The 18,947-nt window shown below is 38.4% G+C and overlaps 1 protein-coding gene across 5 annotated transcripts in view; it reads right to left on the minus strand.

The window, feature by feature from the left end:
• Positions 1-12,564, minus strand: part of HGF (hepatocyte growth factor) — an 84,201-nt gene extending 71,637 nt beyond the window's left edge. For 2 of the 5 annotated variants that reach the window (XM_086397162.1, XM_086397161.1), the window contains exons 1-3: positions 10,322-12,564; positions 9,909-10,038; positions 2,838-3,003 (exon numbers count right to left, since the gene is read on the minus strand). In XM_086397162.1, coding sequence (XP_086253288.1) covers positions 2,838-3,003; positions 9,909-10,038; positions 10,322-10,531 — 506 coding nt within the window. In that variant the 5' untranslated portion in view covers positions 10,532-12,564. Of the gene's footprint in view, positions 1-2,837; positions 3,004-9,908; positions 10,207-10,321 lie in introns of those variants that run through there. The other 3 variants (XM_086397164.1, XM_086397163.1, XM_086397165.1) reach the window with 2 other exon arrangements.
• Between the last annotated feature and the right edge of the window lie 6,383 nt (positions 12,565-18,947).

Genomic DNA, 18,947 nt, shown 5'->3' on the forward strand with positions numbered 1-18,947 from the left:
TGTTTGGATCTCCTTGCAGTCCAAGGGACTCTCAATAGTCTCCAACACCACAGTTCAAAAGCATCAATTCTTTGGCGCTCAGCTTTCTTTATAGTCCAACTCTGACATCCATACATGACCACTGGAAAAACCATAGCCTTGACTAGACAGACCTTTGTTGGCAAAGTGATGTCTCTGCTTTTGAATATGCTATCTAGGTTAGTCATAACTTTCCTTCCAAGGAGTAAGCGTCTTTTAATTTCATGGCTGCAATCACCATCTGCAGTGATTTTGGAGCCCAAAAAATAAAGTCAGCCACTGTTTCCACTGTTTCCCCATCTATTTCCCATGAAGTGATGGGACCAGATGCCATGATCTTAGTTTTCTCAATGTTGAGTTTTAAGCAGACTTTTTCACTCTCCTCTTTCACTTTCATCAGGAGGCTCTTTAGTTCTTCTTCACTTTCTGCCGTAAGGGTGGTGTCATCTGTATATCTGAGGTTATTGATATTTCTCCAGCAATCTTGATTCCAGCTTGTGTTTCTTCCAGTCTAGCGTTTCTCATGATGCACTCTGCATATAAGTTAAATAAGCAGGGTGACAATATACAGCCTTGACGTACTCCTTTTCCTATTTGGAACCAGTCTGTTGTGCCATGTCCATTTCTAACTGTTGCTTCCTGACCTGCATACAGATTTCTCAGGAGGCAGGTCAGGTGGTTTGGTATTCCCATTTTTTCAGAATTTTCCACAGTTTATTGTGATCCACACAGTCAAAGGCTTTGGCATAGTCAATAAAGCAGAAATAGATGTTTTTCTGGAACTCTCTTGCTTTTTCGATGATCCAGCGGACGTTGGCACTTTGAACTCTGGCTCCTCTGCCTTTTCTAAAACCAGCTGGAACATCAGGAAGTTCACGGTTCACGTACTGCTGAAGTGATGCTAGGTCACTTGTGTCACTCTCTGTGACCTAATGGACTGTGACCTGCCAAGCTCCTGTGCCCATGGCCTTCTTCAGGCAGAACACTGGAGCAGGTTGTCTTGCCCTCTTCCAGGGGATCTTTCCAACCCAGGGATCAAACCCACGTCTCTTACTTCTCCTGCACTGGCAGGTAAGCTTTTTTCCACTAGTGCTGTCTGGGAAGCCAATATATATTTAGGATAGACAAGTGTGAAGGATGACACCATTTCTGAGCAGAGAATTTTGGTCGTACACTGGTATTACCACAAAGTGGTTTTCTGCACAGGTTGGCTTAAATTTGGTGACTAAATATAACTCAACCAGAATATGGCAGAAAAGTGTGAAACCTCATATACATGGGATATGTAGAGATTTATTAATCAGGTCACATGTCTTCTCCAACACAACAAAATCATTTTAGTTTCTCCTAAATAAAACAAAGGGAAGTCTGTTTTGTTTTTTCTAGCCAAAGGGCTGACTAGTGTAAAACTTGAGGCTTACCAGTACTTTCCTTATTTGTGGACCCAGGAGAGTGCATTTTCAGATTCAAAGTTAAAAATCAACAATGAGATGTGGTTCTTCTCCCATTCCCTTTGCCCTGCCCTTCTAACCCTGAGAGGGAAAAATACAATAAATCCAACCTCCTCAATTGCCAGAAGAACATCTCCATAAATCTACACAGCTGAGATGTTGATTGAGAGTAATTTTCTCTATTTTTTTTTTAATATCAAGACTTTTCTAGGAAAGTCAGAAAAAGATGGAATTATCATATGAATTACTTGCAAAGTTAATTCCCCACTCCCTGTGCCAGGAAATATCTCCCAGTAAGTGCCAATTTGGCTATAATACTTCTAGAGGAGATATAAATGAAAAGAAAAGAGATAGTCTGTCTTCCCACTAAATCTATGGAAGACTTCCTCTGACTATGTCCTTTCTCCTCAGACCCATAACACTTATTTCCCTGAGAAAGGCAATTTAAATATAGGAATTCTGGCCGTGACATTCCTAAAATCTGTGTTCACATCATGTGTCACAAGCCAAATGTAATAGAGTAGACTTCAAAAGTGACAGGCGGCCCTGTGCAGTGCTATTGAAATGGAATGAAATAGGGGAAAAAACAATGAAAAGTGAGAGGAAGGAATGTTTTTTGCAGAACTAGAACATGAATTTTCTTCGGGCAATTTGGAAGACTATTCAGATGAAATTGTCACCTTCATGGCCCCAAACTCCAAGTTTTATGCTCTGAGAGTACTGACAAAGTGGGAATGAATTTTCCTGGAAGGTGCAGAAGAACTTTCAAAAGATGAGACAACTCCCGATTTGAGTCCCGTCGTGCCTCCTTGAATTGCTCCATCACTTTTCATCTAAAACTTCATCACACTACCTCCTAACTACTTTAAGAGGCTGTTTAAGCTTTTGCTGCTGACACCAATACCCCTAGGTTTTTAATCTAATTATATCAACACTTTTTATTTCTAGCCCTAAAGACAATATGTTGCAGTAAGTTTTGACTGTTGCCCAATTTATATTCTGAAAATTCCTCCACTCCTCTTGTGAGGAAAATAAGAAAAAGTTTACTCTGAACAGAATATTTTAAAATATCAGAAATAAAAAGTTAATCTAATTGGATTTTAGTTCCTAAAGTTCAATCGTTCATAAAATGAGAAAATACAAATTCCATAACTAAAACCACTGAATTCTAAACAATCTTGTGGCTCATGTGTTCTCCCTTACACATATTTCCATCAAATGAGAGCTAAGTCTTCTGTTATAATGAGTTAAAACTAAAATCAAGCTTATAATTTTAAGAGCACATCCCATTGAATTCAAAACCAATGATGATAATGAGCACATTCTATATTTGGAAAATTATTCTAAGAACAAAATGAAGCAACTTACTTGCAAGTGAATGGAAGTCCTTTATTCCTAATACATCTATTGGCACATTGGTCTGCAGTGTTCATTTTTTTTGTTTTTATCTTCAGTAATGGGTCCTCTTTAATTAGAGTAGTCTTTGCTGACCTTTTGAATTCATGAAGTGTGTTTCTTCTTTTCTTCTGTCCTTCTATTAATAATAATAATTTTTTAAAAACATAGGGGAAAATATTTTAAGGGTCATATAGTAAAATATCCTTTAAGAATCATCTACAAGATAGTGATTTTGACAACATACCGGACCTCCAGGGCTTGGAGGTAGAATGATGTGGGGAATTATACTCTCAGATAATTAAGAGCAAGAAAGGAATACTTAATTGTGAAGAAAAAATAACTTCTCCTACAGAGTCACTTATCTACATTCTTTCAAATGAAGGATGCTTTTAAAAATTAGGACAGAGTTCACTCTTAAGAAATAAGTAACATGATATTCTCCAAACAGTATGAAAGCAAGTGCCAGGGCATATCATGTCATATCATGTTCTATAATTTAATTTGTCATTTCCTTCTACAATTGATCTTATGTAACTTATAGTATTAATACTAATTACATAAGCCAATTCAATGACAGGTGAGAAACTTCTCCTTAAAAATGGTGCACTGGATAAATACTTGACTTGCTCTTTAAAATATTTCATTCTATTCATATTTTAGTCTTTCTCATTTCCTACATAACAGTTTTCTGTGTTTGGGGGCACTATTTCTTAGTATCGCTGAACTGCTTGTTTTGAAATCAAGCCAAAAACTATAAATCAAATGAATGTAAAACTTCATCCTTTAATGAAGCAATATCATTTTTCTTCATCATAGTATTCTACCAGGCCCCTAGATACATGAAGCCTCCTACTAAAAACCCAAAGAGCAGAGCCAAAGCATCCCAAAAGACTTAATCTTTGAATAATTTTGGAATATGAAGAACTTCTTCATTCTTAATTTATCCAAAGTTACCTGGTCTCTAATGATAATCTCCTCTTCACAATGAGGATCAAATTGTCTAAGAGACAGTAGCTATTTTATAAAGGATGGACATAACTGTGCCCCTCCCCTGCCTGTCCAACTTTCAAATACCCTTATAACAAAGGTAGCAATAAATTTTTAAGATAAAGAAACCAAGATACAGGGGAAAACTGACAACTTAGATGATCTGATTCAAAATCCAGCTGCCTGGATTCAGAACCCCCACTCTTAAACACTTACAATGCCATCCTCCTCTAAGATTTGCTAAGACAGTATATGAAAATATGGCTTATATATAGTTTCTGAAGATTTGGTTAAAGGTATCAATAGAGAAATAACTTGCATGTCAGAAAAAGAAATCATTTCCGGTCTTTAAACATGGTGAAATGTGTCAAGAAAAGAGGATGAAAATTTTTGTGCAGGAAATTTGGGAATATGGCTTAACAGAGTGAGATAACAAGAATAGCATCATACTCTGAAGCTTGCCAGCAACCACTAGTTGCCACCAGTCATTTTATTAAACATGCAAATGCTACTCGCTAATATCTATCCTAACATGAAGTCCACAAGAAACAGGAGGAAACATGAATTCCTCTGAATTTCTGGTTCTCTGTAAAACCCCAGAATAAAATCCCCAAAAGACTGGAACTAATTTCTATAATAATGCTTACATTTTATTTTCTTTTCTTCAACTTTTCTTTGCCCTACAAGATGAAATGGCTATGGTAAAAGAGATATAACTTAGAAGACATTTTAACATAGAAACTCAGTCAACCAAATAATCTATCAACATGTTACTCATTGAGTGTGGACCGAATGCCTTGCATAATGTTGGCAGACTGATGATAATTCTGGCATTCTTATTGACTTTCCAAGTGACTTTGTTTTATTACCTTAAATGCTAATATCCCATTATTCAATCTATTGATACAAAATAAAAGTTATAGTTGAACTAAAAGGAGTGATTTAAACTGTAATCATATGGAAATCAATTTGGATTATGAAACATTATGAATATGCAAAATTTTACTTTTGTTTTTGAAATTTCATCCTTTAATTTCTGGCATAAGAGAAGAAATCATTATTCTCCCAAGCTAAGAAGTGGTATTATTCTTTTCAAATTTTGATATCTGCCACATGACCATGTTAATGGGAGCTAAGTTTCACCACTAAGAGTTTTTCCTTCCTTTGACCCTGGTGCACTATTTCATAGATGCACTATTTCTTCAGATGATTTCATAAAAATCATCTGAATTTCTGTATAAATTGGAATATTTCTTAGAGACAAATAGTAATAGATGCAAAAAATATATTCAAAAAACTATTACCAAAATGGAAAAAATATGTTATATATATATATCATCAATTAAATTAACTAAAAGTACAGAACTTAAATTGGCCTAATGTATATTGCATTTATTACATATGTTTAAGTGTGAGAGAAGAATGTAAAACTAAATTTAAAAAGTCTAAGACAAACACTGAGTTCAGATATGCGTTTTACTAATTACAAAAAATAGCACCCCTGGTCAGTGCTCTGTTTTGTTTTCTCAGAACCAGACAACAGAAGGAAGGCATTGAGGATGACTATAGAGAAAAGGGGTTTCTGTGGGATCATTGGTTATGTTTAATTCTGCAGATCCTCAGCTGACCTATAGAAATGTGTTAATGTGTGGCTGTACCTCATAAAAATAGTCTACTCTTGCTTGCTGACAAACTTTCGATCACTACCTTTCATCTAAAGATCAAAAAGTATCCTGAAAAACAAATAAATCTATAATTTCCCTTTACTAGATAATAAATAGGAGAGAAAAGCTTGTCTGGGGTTACAAAGCTAATCAGAGGCAATCAGAACCAGATACTAGGATTCCTTCTTCACTCTTTATTTCTACTGACTTAGAAGCTTTCCCTTATAATTCAGTCATCTCTACTAGGTCAGTAAATGATTACTCAAAACTGCAAAGTTCAAGCTAGTTGTACATCATGTAATCCACACACCTATAAAATTAATTCCTTCTTCAATAAAAGAAAAATTTAAAACAGGAGTCATTCAAAAACAGCATCTGAAAATAAAATTCCTTTGCTGAAAATACTTTCTCTTCCATATGTATTAACAACTGATGCTTGTTTTGCTAAAAACAGTTAAAACACAAACTTAATTTTGGAGGAAACTCAAAAATATCTTTGGATAAGATTTTCCCTACTATTTTTTTGTGCATGACTGTTAGTTGAAGTTTATAAACAAAATACTGAAATGAAATCAAAGGGTAAGAGATCACTGCAACTTTGTCATACTTTCCTGTATTTTAAACTGCAACTCCTTTGCCCTCTTCCCTCAGTATGGGAAAACATTCTCAAAGCTATATTTCCTAAAAAAAAACTTAAGTCCCAGTTTTAGAATTGAAATCATTAGGATCTTAGTGAAAACCTACAAACAGAAAGTAGGGTCAAATGTATCAAGGTGCTTGAAGAAAGACACATTTCTCCCTCTGGTCCCCAGGCCTCACACTCATTTCTCTCAGTACCTCATATATTTCTTCTCTGTATGGACTAACCATTGACTTCAAAGGAAAATCATGCAAAGGAAAGGATTTGCAGGGTGTGGAAAGAAGCAGGAATCTGGCTCCACATATTCTGAGAAACCTACCCACGTGATTAGTGATTAACAGCTTGAAGTGGCAAGATGTTAAGATGAAAGTACACAAATAATTAATGGAAGGGAATGGTGGTGACTGGAAATTTACTTCCCAGAGGCAAAAATCATAAAAACAAGTCCAAATCTTCATTTCTATTATCTAGGACTTGGATTCATAAGCAGACAATTTTCTCCCCTTCTTTAGAGAAGTGAACAATATCACAAGTAAAGATATCAAGAAAGGATCAAATCAGACTTCAATCAAATGTTAGTATTTGAGAAGCAGCGTAATTATCTCTTCCAAAAAGTTTTACAAATGAAATGATGTTCAGTATGAGTGTAGGACCCTCCCTAGGCATCTCCTTCCTTCTACTTCATTCCACTTCCTCCTTCAGCCTCTTCCTGGTCTCTTGCTTCATTGTCTGTTTCTTTCTACAGCTCTCCTCCACACCCCAGCCAAAGCAACCACACTTCATCCATGTATTTGTGAACTCAGAACCATCCATAATGTTTAAAATAATGTAATTTAGTGTGATGTTCAAGCATACATATGCACCACGCTCAGTCGTGTCTAACTTTTGGTGACCCCATGGGCTCTAGTCCACCAGGTTCCTCTGTTCATGGGATTTTCAAGATAGGAATACTGGAGTGGGTTGCCATTTCCTCCTCCTCCAGGGGACCTTCCCAACCCAGGGATTGAACCTGCATCTTTTTTGTCTCCTGCATTGGCAGGCGGATTCTTTACCACTGTGCCACCTGGGAAGCCCATATACATGCTAGTCTATTTTTCCAGACCTAGGTCATACTCCTCCTCCTCAGGCACTCAGTACACCACCCCTACATGATTACCTGTCCTTTGATATACTTGCTTATTTCAGTACCTTCAGCCACTTTATGTTTCCCTGACTTAAGTACTGAGCATACTGCTACCTATATTTTCATACTCCACTCGGCTATTACATACCCCTTAAACCTTATTTGATCTTCTAAGCTAGAAATGAACTCTCAACCGTAACATAATACTACTTTTAACACAGAATCATCCTTGTATTACTAACTAAAGTAGATTTTTTTAAGTAAGTTTTGATTGATTTCACTGCTTCTGTTTTCAATATAAATAAAAGGAAAAAATGCACATTGCATATTTCATTCACGTAGATTTAGGTAAGAATCTCAGTTCTATCCATTATCTAAGATAATAAGACAAAATAATTAAGAGTTTAACTTCAGTTTCCTTCTGTAAAATGAGTCAATCCAATAATGCCAATCTTATTAGAATTAAATAAGCTTTGTTTTAGAACCAGGTCCATAACAGTTGCTCAACAAATGCAGGTCTTTTTGCCATTTGTTCATCTGTAAATCTTGCACAGACTCCTTGACAATAGGGGCTCCTTTAATGTTCCTTTGTTGTTGTTAGAAGGAATTGGATATTTGTATCCAGTGCAGGTGGGATGATGGAGGATAATCCTATGAGGACTAGTTTCTTATAAAGATGGCTTGGGTCTGTAACAATCAATATTTCTTCAAGTTTTTTGAAGCTTTTCTAAAAATATCTCCATAATACATTCTGCTCATAACTGGTTATCAGCTCATTATAATACCGACTTCATTTTAAATATTGTGTTATCTCACAGTATGTAAAAATGCAGAGTCATCAGATAAATCAAAAAAGTATAACCTAAGCAAGTAACAGCAATAACAAAGTTCTCAATGTTCCATTTTAGATGTTATAAAAAAGAACAGACTTTCTTTGTATGTTCTAAGAGGGCGAGCCATGTTTTCTACTTTGAAGAATGTTATGTTTTTTAAAAAACTATCAAAATAAACTTGACAAAGGGAAATCCTCTTTTGGATAACAGTTTTAACATTATCCACTCTAGGAATTATTCTATTATCTGTAATTCCCAACTGTCTTCTTCTTGCTTGCAGCATTCTCTTGGGTTCCATTCTCCCTATATTCAGGAAATGCAGTCATTTCAACACTAGCCAAAGTGAAATATAATTGCAAATGTATATCTCCTGCCAAAGTTTCAAATGCATGCCAAAAGCAGATAGACATTGTCTATGGTTGATCTACTGTTTGGGTTTTCCACGCCGCGATCCCCATGTATTAGCACAGATGACTCTAGGTAACCATATTCTACATCAGCCCATCAACATTTTAATTTTAGAAATGAAAATCCTCAAAATGTTAGCCATCATTTCAATTTAGGCTCAAAATCCCCCAAACCAGCAATGTCATATAAGAATTAATTTTAACACGACACATCTCAAGGGTGATAACCTGTTAGATTGATACATTTTTCCGATCTCTTTAGAAATCTAACATAAATGTTTTCAAACTGACCCTTTCCACACAGTGTTGTTTTCCAAAAAGAACACGTCACAAAATCAAAGAAAGCCAGGTAGGACTGAATGACTTTTCTTGTCACTTGCAAATTCTTGGTGTTTTCACCCTTTGGATTACATCGAAAACTAGATCAGAGGTCTGATAAATTTCATATTTAACTTATCTCAAAAAATATAGCCAGTTCTCTGTCTTGTATTATTTTTTAAAAAACCATGTCTACCATCTGGGCATTTGTTCTATTCCTTTATTCCCCTGTGCCCACCTCTGATGCTCACTACCCTCTCCTGTTGGCATCCCAGCCACGACAGTGATAATACAACCAAATACAGATGTTTCCTCTTGCCCTGATAACAACAGAAAACTTCCCAAAGCAGCAAATGAAAGTCTAAACTTCCAGACAATATGAATTCCCAAGCAACTCCTTCCCAACCTGTAAATTCTGGGGAGAAAGCAGGACACCAAAAGGAGCAGTTCTGCAGCTATAATCAAGTCACACAATTTTTGCCTCCTTTGCACTGCAGTGTCCAAAAGGCAGGCTTCCATACTCAGAAAGAATAAGACCTTAGAAGAGAGGCTTTCTCTTTCATTTTTATAACATGCATATACTCAGAGTTTAATCTGCCTTCTCCAAATGAAAACCTGTATTAAGTCATAATTTGGCCCTGAATGTTGACTGAGTGATGTGGGATAGCGGACTGTCGTGGAAAATTGTCTCTGGAAAAAAAAAAATTGTGTCCCTGCTGTACTGACCATCACTGTCCCCGTTCAGATTAGACCCTCTGTTCAGCTTTAAACTTCTCCAAGCCTGTGTTAGCACTCCATTCCCATTCCACCATCCAGGACTATCAGGCTAAGTGAGATGGGGCTGGATCAATGGGAAATGGGTGGAAACAACAGGGGGGATGCTAATTATCATTTTAAATGCTTTTCAAACAGCAAAAGCATGTCAAAAGAAAGATAAATGAGAGGTTTAAAAAAACCTTACCACAAACTGAGTTAAGGAAGGATGCTGGGAGTAAGGCAAAGGGAGAGCTAGGGAAAGCAAAGGTTAGCAAGAGAGAGTGAAATAATAATATTAAAGGAGAAAACTAACCTGCATAGGGGATGGCGATGGGAAGCAGGAGGAGGTGGAGGAGGACGTGCTGCAGCAGCAGGACTGGCAGAAGTCTGGTCACCCACATGGTCCTGCTGGGTGTGCTGGCGGATCCCACTGGAGCAGATGCCTGGGTGAAAGAACCCTCTTCCGACTCAGAGCCTAAAAGAGCCCGTCGGCTCTGAGCTGCTTTTTATTGCGATGAGCTAAGTTTGTTGTGTGATTAACTGGAAAGATCTAGGTCTGAACTCCCTCTTACGGTAAGAAACTGTTTAACAACAGCCCTTTACTCTCTCCCACCCCCCCTCCTCTCCTCACTACCCCCCCACCACCCCCCCTTCGCCCACCACACCACCAAACAGATCCCAGCTCCCCACCCCCCCACCCCCACTCTGCTTAGGAAAGAAACTTACAAAGAAAAGGTCACCTGGCCTGAGGCCAGCTGCAATTTGGAAGTTGGAGCTCCAGATCCCAGTGGCTCCTATCCGAGTAAGGAAGGGAGGAGCAAGGCTCAGCCCAATAGCTAAATCAAGGCACAGGCAGAGGACCAATTCGCTAAGTTTAAACAGGAAAATACATGTGTTTACATATCTATTTGGGAAAAGAGGAAGGGGAAGCAGCATAAGAAGAAAGCAAAGCACTGCCTTTCTGTTAAATGTGCTTCAACTCCTAATCTGTCTAGTTGCACTGCTATGAGCAATCTAGGGATTCCAAACACTGAGGCAGTTTCCCTAGGGTGTTAGAGCCCGGGAAGGAGCTGGGAGGCAGTCTGGGAGGCAGACGGCAGACAGGTCCAAGCCCAGGTAGAAAGAAGTCCCATGAGAACAGAATATGATACTGTGGGGTAAAAAGAAATGAACCAACAAAACAAAAACACCCACCATTGTCAGGCAGAAAAATTGCCCCTATTCAATGGGCTCAGAGCAGGTAACTTTTTTCAGAAGCTCAGCTAAGCTCCCCAGTTACAGCAAAGGTACCAAAAGCACATAAACTTGTCTGATGTGGGGACTGTGATACAATTTGGTCATGCCCTCTTCTTAAAATGTCTAAAACATTGAGATTATGCACTGCCTTTCCCTGACAGATAAATGTGGCATGGATTCCATGTTCTGCCTCCCCCCACCCTCCTCTTTTCTAGCTCCATCCCATATGCATGCACTTCCCAGCCTCCCTCAAAGTGGAGGGGATGAAGGGTTTGCACTGGGGAGGAAGGGAGAAGATAAGGGATGGACACTCCTGATACAGAGCTTTGTCTTTGCACCTGGAGGTAGTGCTTTGATTATTTTAGGTAATAGCTTGCGCTATTTTTAATGAATTTGGGGTATAGTTGCCCCATGTGTTTCTGAAATGGATACAAATAAGAACAATGTCTCTGTCTACAGAGGAAGGGAAAATGGGCATAATGTGGCCTGTCTCTGGAGCTGTAGAGAGATGGTAGTGGGCAAAATTAAAGCCATCTTCAAAACAGCCTTTCCTCCACAGCTCTCATTCCTCATCCTTCAGTTCAGCCCACCCCCACCTCCTGAAAGGACTTGAACCTGAGGAAGAGCGTGAAAGTGAAAGTGAAGTCACTCAGTCCTGTCCCACTCTTTGACCCCGTGGACTGTAGCCTACCAGGCTCCTCTGACCATAGGATTCTCCAGGCAAGAATACTGGAGTGGGTTGCCATTTCCTTCTCCAGGTGGATCTTCCTGACCCAGCGATCGAACCCAGGGATTGAACCTGGGTCTCCTGCATTGGAGGCAGACGCTTTAACGTCTGAGCCACCAGGGAAGTGCTAGCTATTAAGAGAACTAGTCTTGAGGAATCCACTTCATCTTACCTTTTCCTATTTTTAATCCTTTTCTTTTCTCATTTTCTCCATATAAAAACAAAACCAAGCAAACACACAAATAATTTGTCAACCTTTCCTAATGTCCTAAGTACTCATCTTACTTTACTTTTTAGTCCAACTCTTAGCAACCCCATGACTGTAGCCCACCAGGCTCCTCTGTCCATGGGGTTTTCCAGGCAAGAATACTAGAGTGGGTTGCCATTTCTTTCTCCAGGGGGTCTTCCCAACCCAGGGATCAAACCGGGGTGTCCTACATTGAAGGCAGATTGTCTATGGTCTGAGCTACCAGGGAAGCCCACACGCTTTCTATTACACTTCTTGCAAATTCTCAATTTCAGTATGTTCTTGTGTGACCATGATCCTGATTTGCCCCATGGTAACTCCTGTGCTTCACTAGGGATTCAGGCTCCTTTTAAAGAAGCTAGATTTTTTGATAAGTAAATTCTGTAGGTAAACAATGAAGGACCAGTCTTCCTATTTGTTTTCTCTCTCTCAGAGAAAGCAGAATCAGGACTATAAGCATAATTGCGATTATCATTATAGCTTGGGGCAAAATCTATCCTGGATAAGAAACTTAGGGCACCAAAAAGAAACTGAACAATCTTATTTAACAGGTCACACATTTTCACAGTTTTTATTGCCACATTAAATATAATTTATTTAGAATTATTATTTATATTTCTATTTTGACAGGTTATTTGGTTTATCTATATTGAAATGACAACTAATATGCATTGAATTTTTGGTGTATGCTAAGCATTGTACCAAATACTCTTAAACAGATTCTTACTAATCCTTACAATAAACCTACATTAAAAAAAAAAAAAATCCCCATTTATAGTTGAAACAGCTTAAGTAAATTATTTTTATTCTTAAATAACTTGCTCTAGATCCCAAAGGAATAAAGATTCAGGTGGGAGAGCTGAACATTGTTGATCACAACACATGGGATGGGATAAATTTCTGTAAACCTTATAAGAACAAGACGTTAATCACTAAAATTATCCTGAAACCAAACATATAGGAGGTGCTTAACAATAATTTATGAAATAAATGAAAGTATAAATAATTTTTAATCTCCCAAAAGTATGATGAAATACACAAAGTAATGAAACATGCTATTATTTTACTTGTCTTGATAAAGATTCTCATTATTTTTTTCAAGTCATAATCACATTTTCCCCATGCTCTGCTCTTCCTTTATACTCCTTAGTTGTTAAACTGTATAAATCCCCAAAAGTGTGAAAATTGTTTGATAAGACAGAAAATTTTATGAAGACAATATTTTAAATGCTACAACTTGTATAATTCCTTAAATACAAGATGGATCCTCATTGCCTACATAATATCATTTTAAATCTTTCATAAGTTTAACTCTAGTATTCCACACGAACTAGATTGATTGAATGGGGAAAAAAAAGTACAAGGGCACCGCTGATGTTTTTTAAAAGCCTATACTTGATCCCCCCAACTCAAAAAAAAAAAAATCCCTGTCTTCAAAAGCCTCATGTTTCTCAATCACAAGTGGTGCTTGAGTCCATTTACATTAGAACGAAACTGATAGGAATTTGTGTTCTGTAGACCACTAAAGAGCTCTACATTCGTGGACAACCCGTCTCATTTATTAAGTAATAGGCACATATATTGTGTCATTCTGTTTGCTTCTACTACTTTGTAGACTCAGTTTAGTCCTATGCCTGGTTTCAAATCCCAGTTACTATCTTGCCAAAAGTTTTACTTTCATTTCAGTTTCCAAGGATTAATAAACAAAAAAAAACACTCATTATACACAAGTAAACAATTTCAATATTTAGTAGGGGATTATTTAATTTCAATATACAACCATTAAAAGAAAAGCAAAATAGACACAATGGAGTTAACAACCTCATGTGCATCACCAAATTGCGTCAGTCAACATCCAGACTTGAACAGCACATGCTGGGAATTCCCAAGGAACAGTGGTCTGGAGTCCCAGTTGGGAAAAGGTCTAATGCAGCACATCCGCTCCATGGGTGAGACTTCAAACTGCAGTTTTGGGGGTTCCCACTTATAATCCTAGGCCTCAAACTGATATCATCATCACTGTGCATGCAAAAATGCAGCTCTGGTTTTACTTTAACATTTTTACAGTGTTGTTTGTTTTATCTTGTGAGTCATAGGATTTCGTTAAACTCCAGGCATGGTTGGCCAGACCTCCAGGGGCTCAAGAATTCCAAGACCCACTCCCTTTCTTATCTAAAGTGCCACCTGACTAGCTGTGCTTGTGGGCAGGCATGGAATCTGGGCAGTGTCCAAGCAGATCAGAAGCAAGATCAGAAGACTGCTCTTCTGCTTCTGAAACCTGAACAAGACTTCCTCCATTTTAATTTTCCTTACAGTCAGCCACAGGATTGTTGAGGCTGAAGAACATAGGAATAAGGCAATATAACATGAGCAGTCTTGTTAATTCTGTAGGTCAAATAACAATTCCAAACAGCCCAAAAGAAACAAGATAATTAAAGAAACAAGCAAGGGGTTAAACAATATAGAAAACCATTTCTGAGTGGTAGGGGATGTTGTAAACAAAAAGTTTCACCATGAATTAGAAGTAAGATTTTGTACATTAACTCCTATTTCAATTAACTTATTGGCTGTAATAGCAGTAACAACAGAATGTTCTATCAAGGAATGATTCCTTTTTTCTATGAAATTTTGTAATACTTTAGTTCTTTGCAAAATCTTACATAGGGGTGCTAAGGAAAAGCTAATATTAGCAACAGACAAAGTAGGAAATAGCATGTGAGTCAGTTCAGGTCAGTTCAGTCGCTCAGTTGTTTGGTTCTTTGTGACCCCATGGACTGCAGCATGCCAAACTCCCAGAGCTTGCTCAAACTCATGTCCACTGAGTCGGTGACATGGACATTTGAGTCAATAATACCTGAATTTTCATGGAGAGAAAATAATAGATGGTCCCCTTCCAATATAAATGATCAACACGTGTTAGACATCTGGAAAAGGCTTCCTAACAGATACATAGAGAGACCGTTTACATCATCAGTTACAATACATACTAATTCAGGGGCTATTTCAAAAAACATATCATAGGTTTTAGGGAAAACAATTCATTCACAATAGTTGATGGGTTCTCCAATAAGTGGAGTTCCCCAAGTGCAAGAAGTTGGTCCACATAGTGGTCTCTCATTACTCTTGTCACAGTCTATCAGTAAGTTGTTGCGACAATTACAGTGACACAGGAAATTCTCACATAATACTTGTGTTAAAGGCTTGAGCTGAATCTTTACCAGAGCTGTGTAATCTAGCTGCTGCTGCTGCTGCTAAGTCACCAGTCATGTACGACTCTGTGCGACCCCATAGACGGCAGCCCACCAGGCTCCGCCGTCCCTGGGATTCTCCAGGCAAGAACACTGGAGTGGGTTGCCATTTCCTTCTCCAATGCATGAAAGTGAAAAGTGAAAGTGAAGTCGCTCAGTTGTGTCCAACCCTCAGCGACCCCATGGACTGCAGCCTTCCAGGCTCCTCCATCCATGGGGTTTTCCAGGCAAGAGTACTAGAGTGGGTGCCATTGCCTTCTCCGGTATAATCTAACAGACAGATACATTTTGTCTATGGAAAGGTAAAGTTAAGAAAAGACTGGCTTTGAAGTCTTTTGGGCAGATGAAGTTATCCTGAGTTCTGGTCTGGCTCTGCTTTCTCCAGCTAAAGATTCACCAATAGCTTTCTTCATGTTTTTCCTTTAATTGTAGCATATCCTTGAAGGTTGAGCCATGAAGGACAAGCTGCATTATAGCCAGGCTTCCAAGAATAATCTATTCACGAGAATAAAAACTCATGGGCTAATTTTCTCATACTCAATTGTTTCAGGATGGAAGTCTATTTTATGAGTTGGTTAAGTTTGAAATGCCCATTCTCATCAAAGGTGTTTCTGATTCTCCTATAGGTTTATTATTTAAAATATTGAGAGCATTATTTAAGTTGTGTGTGCGTGCATGCTAAGTCACTTCAGTTGTATCCGACTCTTTGCAACCCTAACAATCAAAGCCCACCAGGCTCCTCTGTTCATGGGATTCTCCAGACAATACTGGATTGGGTTGCCTTGCCCTTCTCCAGGGGAGCTTTCTGACCCAGGGATTGAACCCACGTCTCTTGCATCTTCTGCATTGGCAAATAGGTTCTTTATCACAAGCACCACCTGGGAAGCCCCATATTTAAGTTAGTCCTCCAGTTCTTATAAGAGCCATCTCCAAGTTTAATTAATTGCTGTTTAAGCATACCATTCATTCTATCAGTCAAAGGCAGCTTGAGAATAATAAAGAATATGAAAGACCCAATGTATATTATGTTCCTGAGCAAATTTTTATATTAATTTACCTTTAAAATGTCACCCATTGTCACTCTGAATTTGAAGTGCAACACCATAATATAAATTAATTATCTCCAATGTTTTAATAGTTATAGTCTGATTGGCTTTCCCAAAAAGAATAGCCACTAAATATTGAGAATAGGTGTCCATAGGAGTACACACTTACTGGCATCCTTTATCTCAGAATTAATGGATCAACAATTGCACTCATCTCACACGCTAGTAAAGTAATGCTCAGAATTCCCCAAGCCAGGCTTTAGCAATACGTGAACCGTGAACTTCCTGATGTTCAAGCTGGTTTTAGAAAAGGCAGAGGAACCAGAGATCAAATTGCCAACATCTGCTGGATCATGGAAAAACCAAGAGAGTTCCAGAAAAGCATCTATTTCTGCTTTATTGACTATGCCAAAGCCTTTGACTGTGTGGATCACAATAAACTGTGGAAAATTCTGAAAGAGATGGGAATACCAGACCACCTGATCTGCCTCTTGAGAAATCTGTATGCAGGTCAGGAAGAAACAGTTAGAATTGGACATGGAACAACAGACTGGTTCCAAATAGGAAAAGGAGTACGTCAAGGCTGGATATTGTCACCCTGATTATTTAACTTATATGCAGAGTACATCATGAGAAAAGCTGGGCTGGAAGAAACACAAGCTGGAATCAAGATTGCTGGGAGAAATATTAATAACCTCAGATGTGCAGATGACACCACCCTTATGGCAGAAAGTGAAGAAGAACTAAAAAGCCTCTTGATGAAAGTGAAAGTGGAGAGTGAAAAAGTTGGCCTAAAGCTCAACATTCAGAAAATGAAGATCATGACATCTGGTCCCATCACTTCATGGGAAATAGATGGGGAAACAGTGGAAACAGTGTCAGACTTTATTTTTCTGGGCTCCAAAATCACTGCAGATGGTGATTGCAGCCATGAAATTAAAAGACGCTTACTCCTTGGAAGGAAAGTTATGACCAACCTAGATAGCATATTGAAAAGCAGAGACATTACTTTGCCAACAAAGGTCCGTCTAGTTAAGGCTTTGGTTTTTCCAGTGGTCATGTATGGATATGAGAGTTGGACTGTGAAGAAAGCTGAGTGCCAAAGAATTGATGCTTTTGAACTGTGGTGTTGGAGAAGACTCTTGAGAGTCCCTTGGACTGCAAGGAGATCCAACCAGTCCATTCTGAAGGAGATCAGCCCTGGGATATCTTTGGAGGGAATGACGCTGAAGCTGAAACTCCAGTACTTTGGCCACCTCATGCGAAGAGCTGACTCATTGGAAAAGACTCTGATGCTGGGAGGGATTGGGGGCAGGAGGAGAAGGGGACGACAGAGGATGAGATGGCTGGATGGCATCACTCACTCGATGGACATGAGTCTGAGTGAACTCGGGGGGTTTGTGATGGACAGGGAGGCCTGGCGTGCTGCGATTCAAGGGGTTGTGAAGAGTCAGACATGACTGAGCAACTGAACTGAACTGAACTGATAGAAAATTTAGCATATTTCCCCAGGCAGCTTGCCACATGCCAATTTTCCTTTAACTAATTGTGGAAAGCTTCCAAGCTTGCTATGTTGACAAATTAGACATTGTAAAGAAATAGATTTAATGAGATCCGTAGTTAAGGAAATCTTGATCCTGAGCCTACCTGTATGTTGCTTTTTCTCTCAGATGGCCACATTATTGGTGTGCCCGCAAAGTAGAAGTGTTCAACTCTCTGGAGTCTGAATAGACTTCTACTGCTTGGATTTGGGTTTGCTCATCTATAATAGAGATATACTGTTGTTCCATAAAATTTGGAACACTCTGAGCATCAACATGAAAGACTGAAACATTAGTAGTTTAAACAATTTCCCAAACATCAGACCATAATTGCTTTCTCCATACTCTTCAGAGTGAATTTGCCAGTTAATTTTTACCCATAGGGGAAGTAAGGTGGCCGATCCATTGGCTACTGATAAAAAATCTGTGTATATACAGCATTCAGTTAAATTATCTTGTACTACCTGATAAACAGCATATAACTAGGCAAATTGGCTGCTTTTACTTTCCTCAGCATATGTCAGCAATTTAGTAGTGACCGAGTTATGTGCCACCACTTTCCAATAGCAAGTGAATCCTATATATTTAGCTGATCCATCAGTGAATCATGTGTGGTGTTTTTCTTGTGCAGTTAAAGAGTCAAAGGGCTTTCCCATTTTATAGACAGCTCAGTTCTCATGTGTAACTATAGCCTCTTGCTCATGGCCTTCAATAGGAATTTCAGAAATCTCTTCATTCAAGGCAGTAACCCCATATGGCACAGATATGGCTTGCTCATGAATATACCATTTCCATTTTATTATGCTGGACTCCTGAACTTACCCAACCCTGTGCATTTGGGGTAAACTTTGTACCCATTGCATGATTGGCACTTGATGTCTTAATATTACAGTATGATCTATAGTCAATTGTTCCATATCAATCAAAGCCCGATAATAAACCAATAGCTGTTTTTCAAAGGTAATGTAATTTCTCCCAGCCTCTGGAAATTTCCTACTCCAGAAGCCCAAAGGCACTCATTTGCCATGCTGTTTATGCCATAAGCTTCAATTAGCATATAGTTCATTGATAAATACATGTAATTTTATGTCCCCTGGCTATAGTTCATGGGGTATCTGATCTCCATCCAAAGATAGATTGCAGAGATAAGCTTTAGAATAATTCAATTAAACTTTTTAGCAATAAAACATAACAGTCAGTAACTATCTGGGAAGTGAGTCTTGGTCAACATAAATTTCAGTTAGTTAAGCTAGAATTTAATAGTCAGTAAAATACATAATTGTGTGTAGAGGGGTAGGAGGTGGGGC

Source organism: Bos grunniens, chromosome 4, assembly GCF_055505025.1.
Source record: "Bos grunniens cultivar Pamir isolate PY7600 chromosome 4, Bosgru_T2T1.0, whole genome shotgun sequence".
NCBI lineage: Eukaryota > Metazoa > Chordata > Mammalia > Artiodactyla > Bovidae > Bos > Bos grunniens.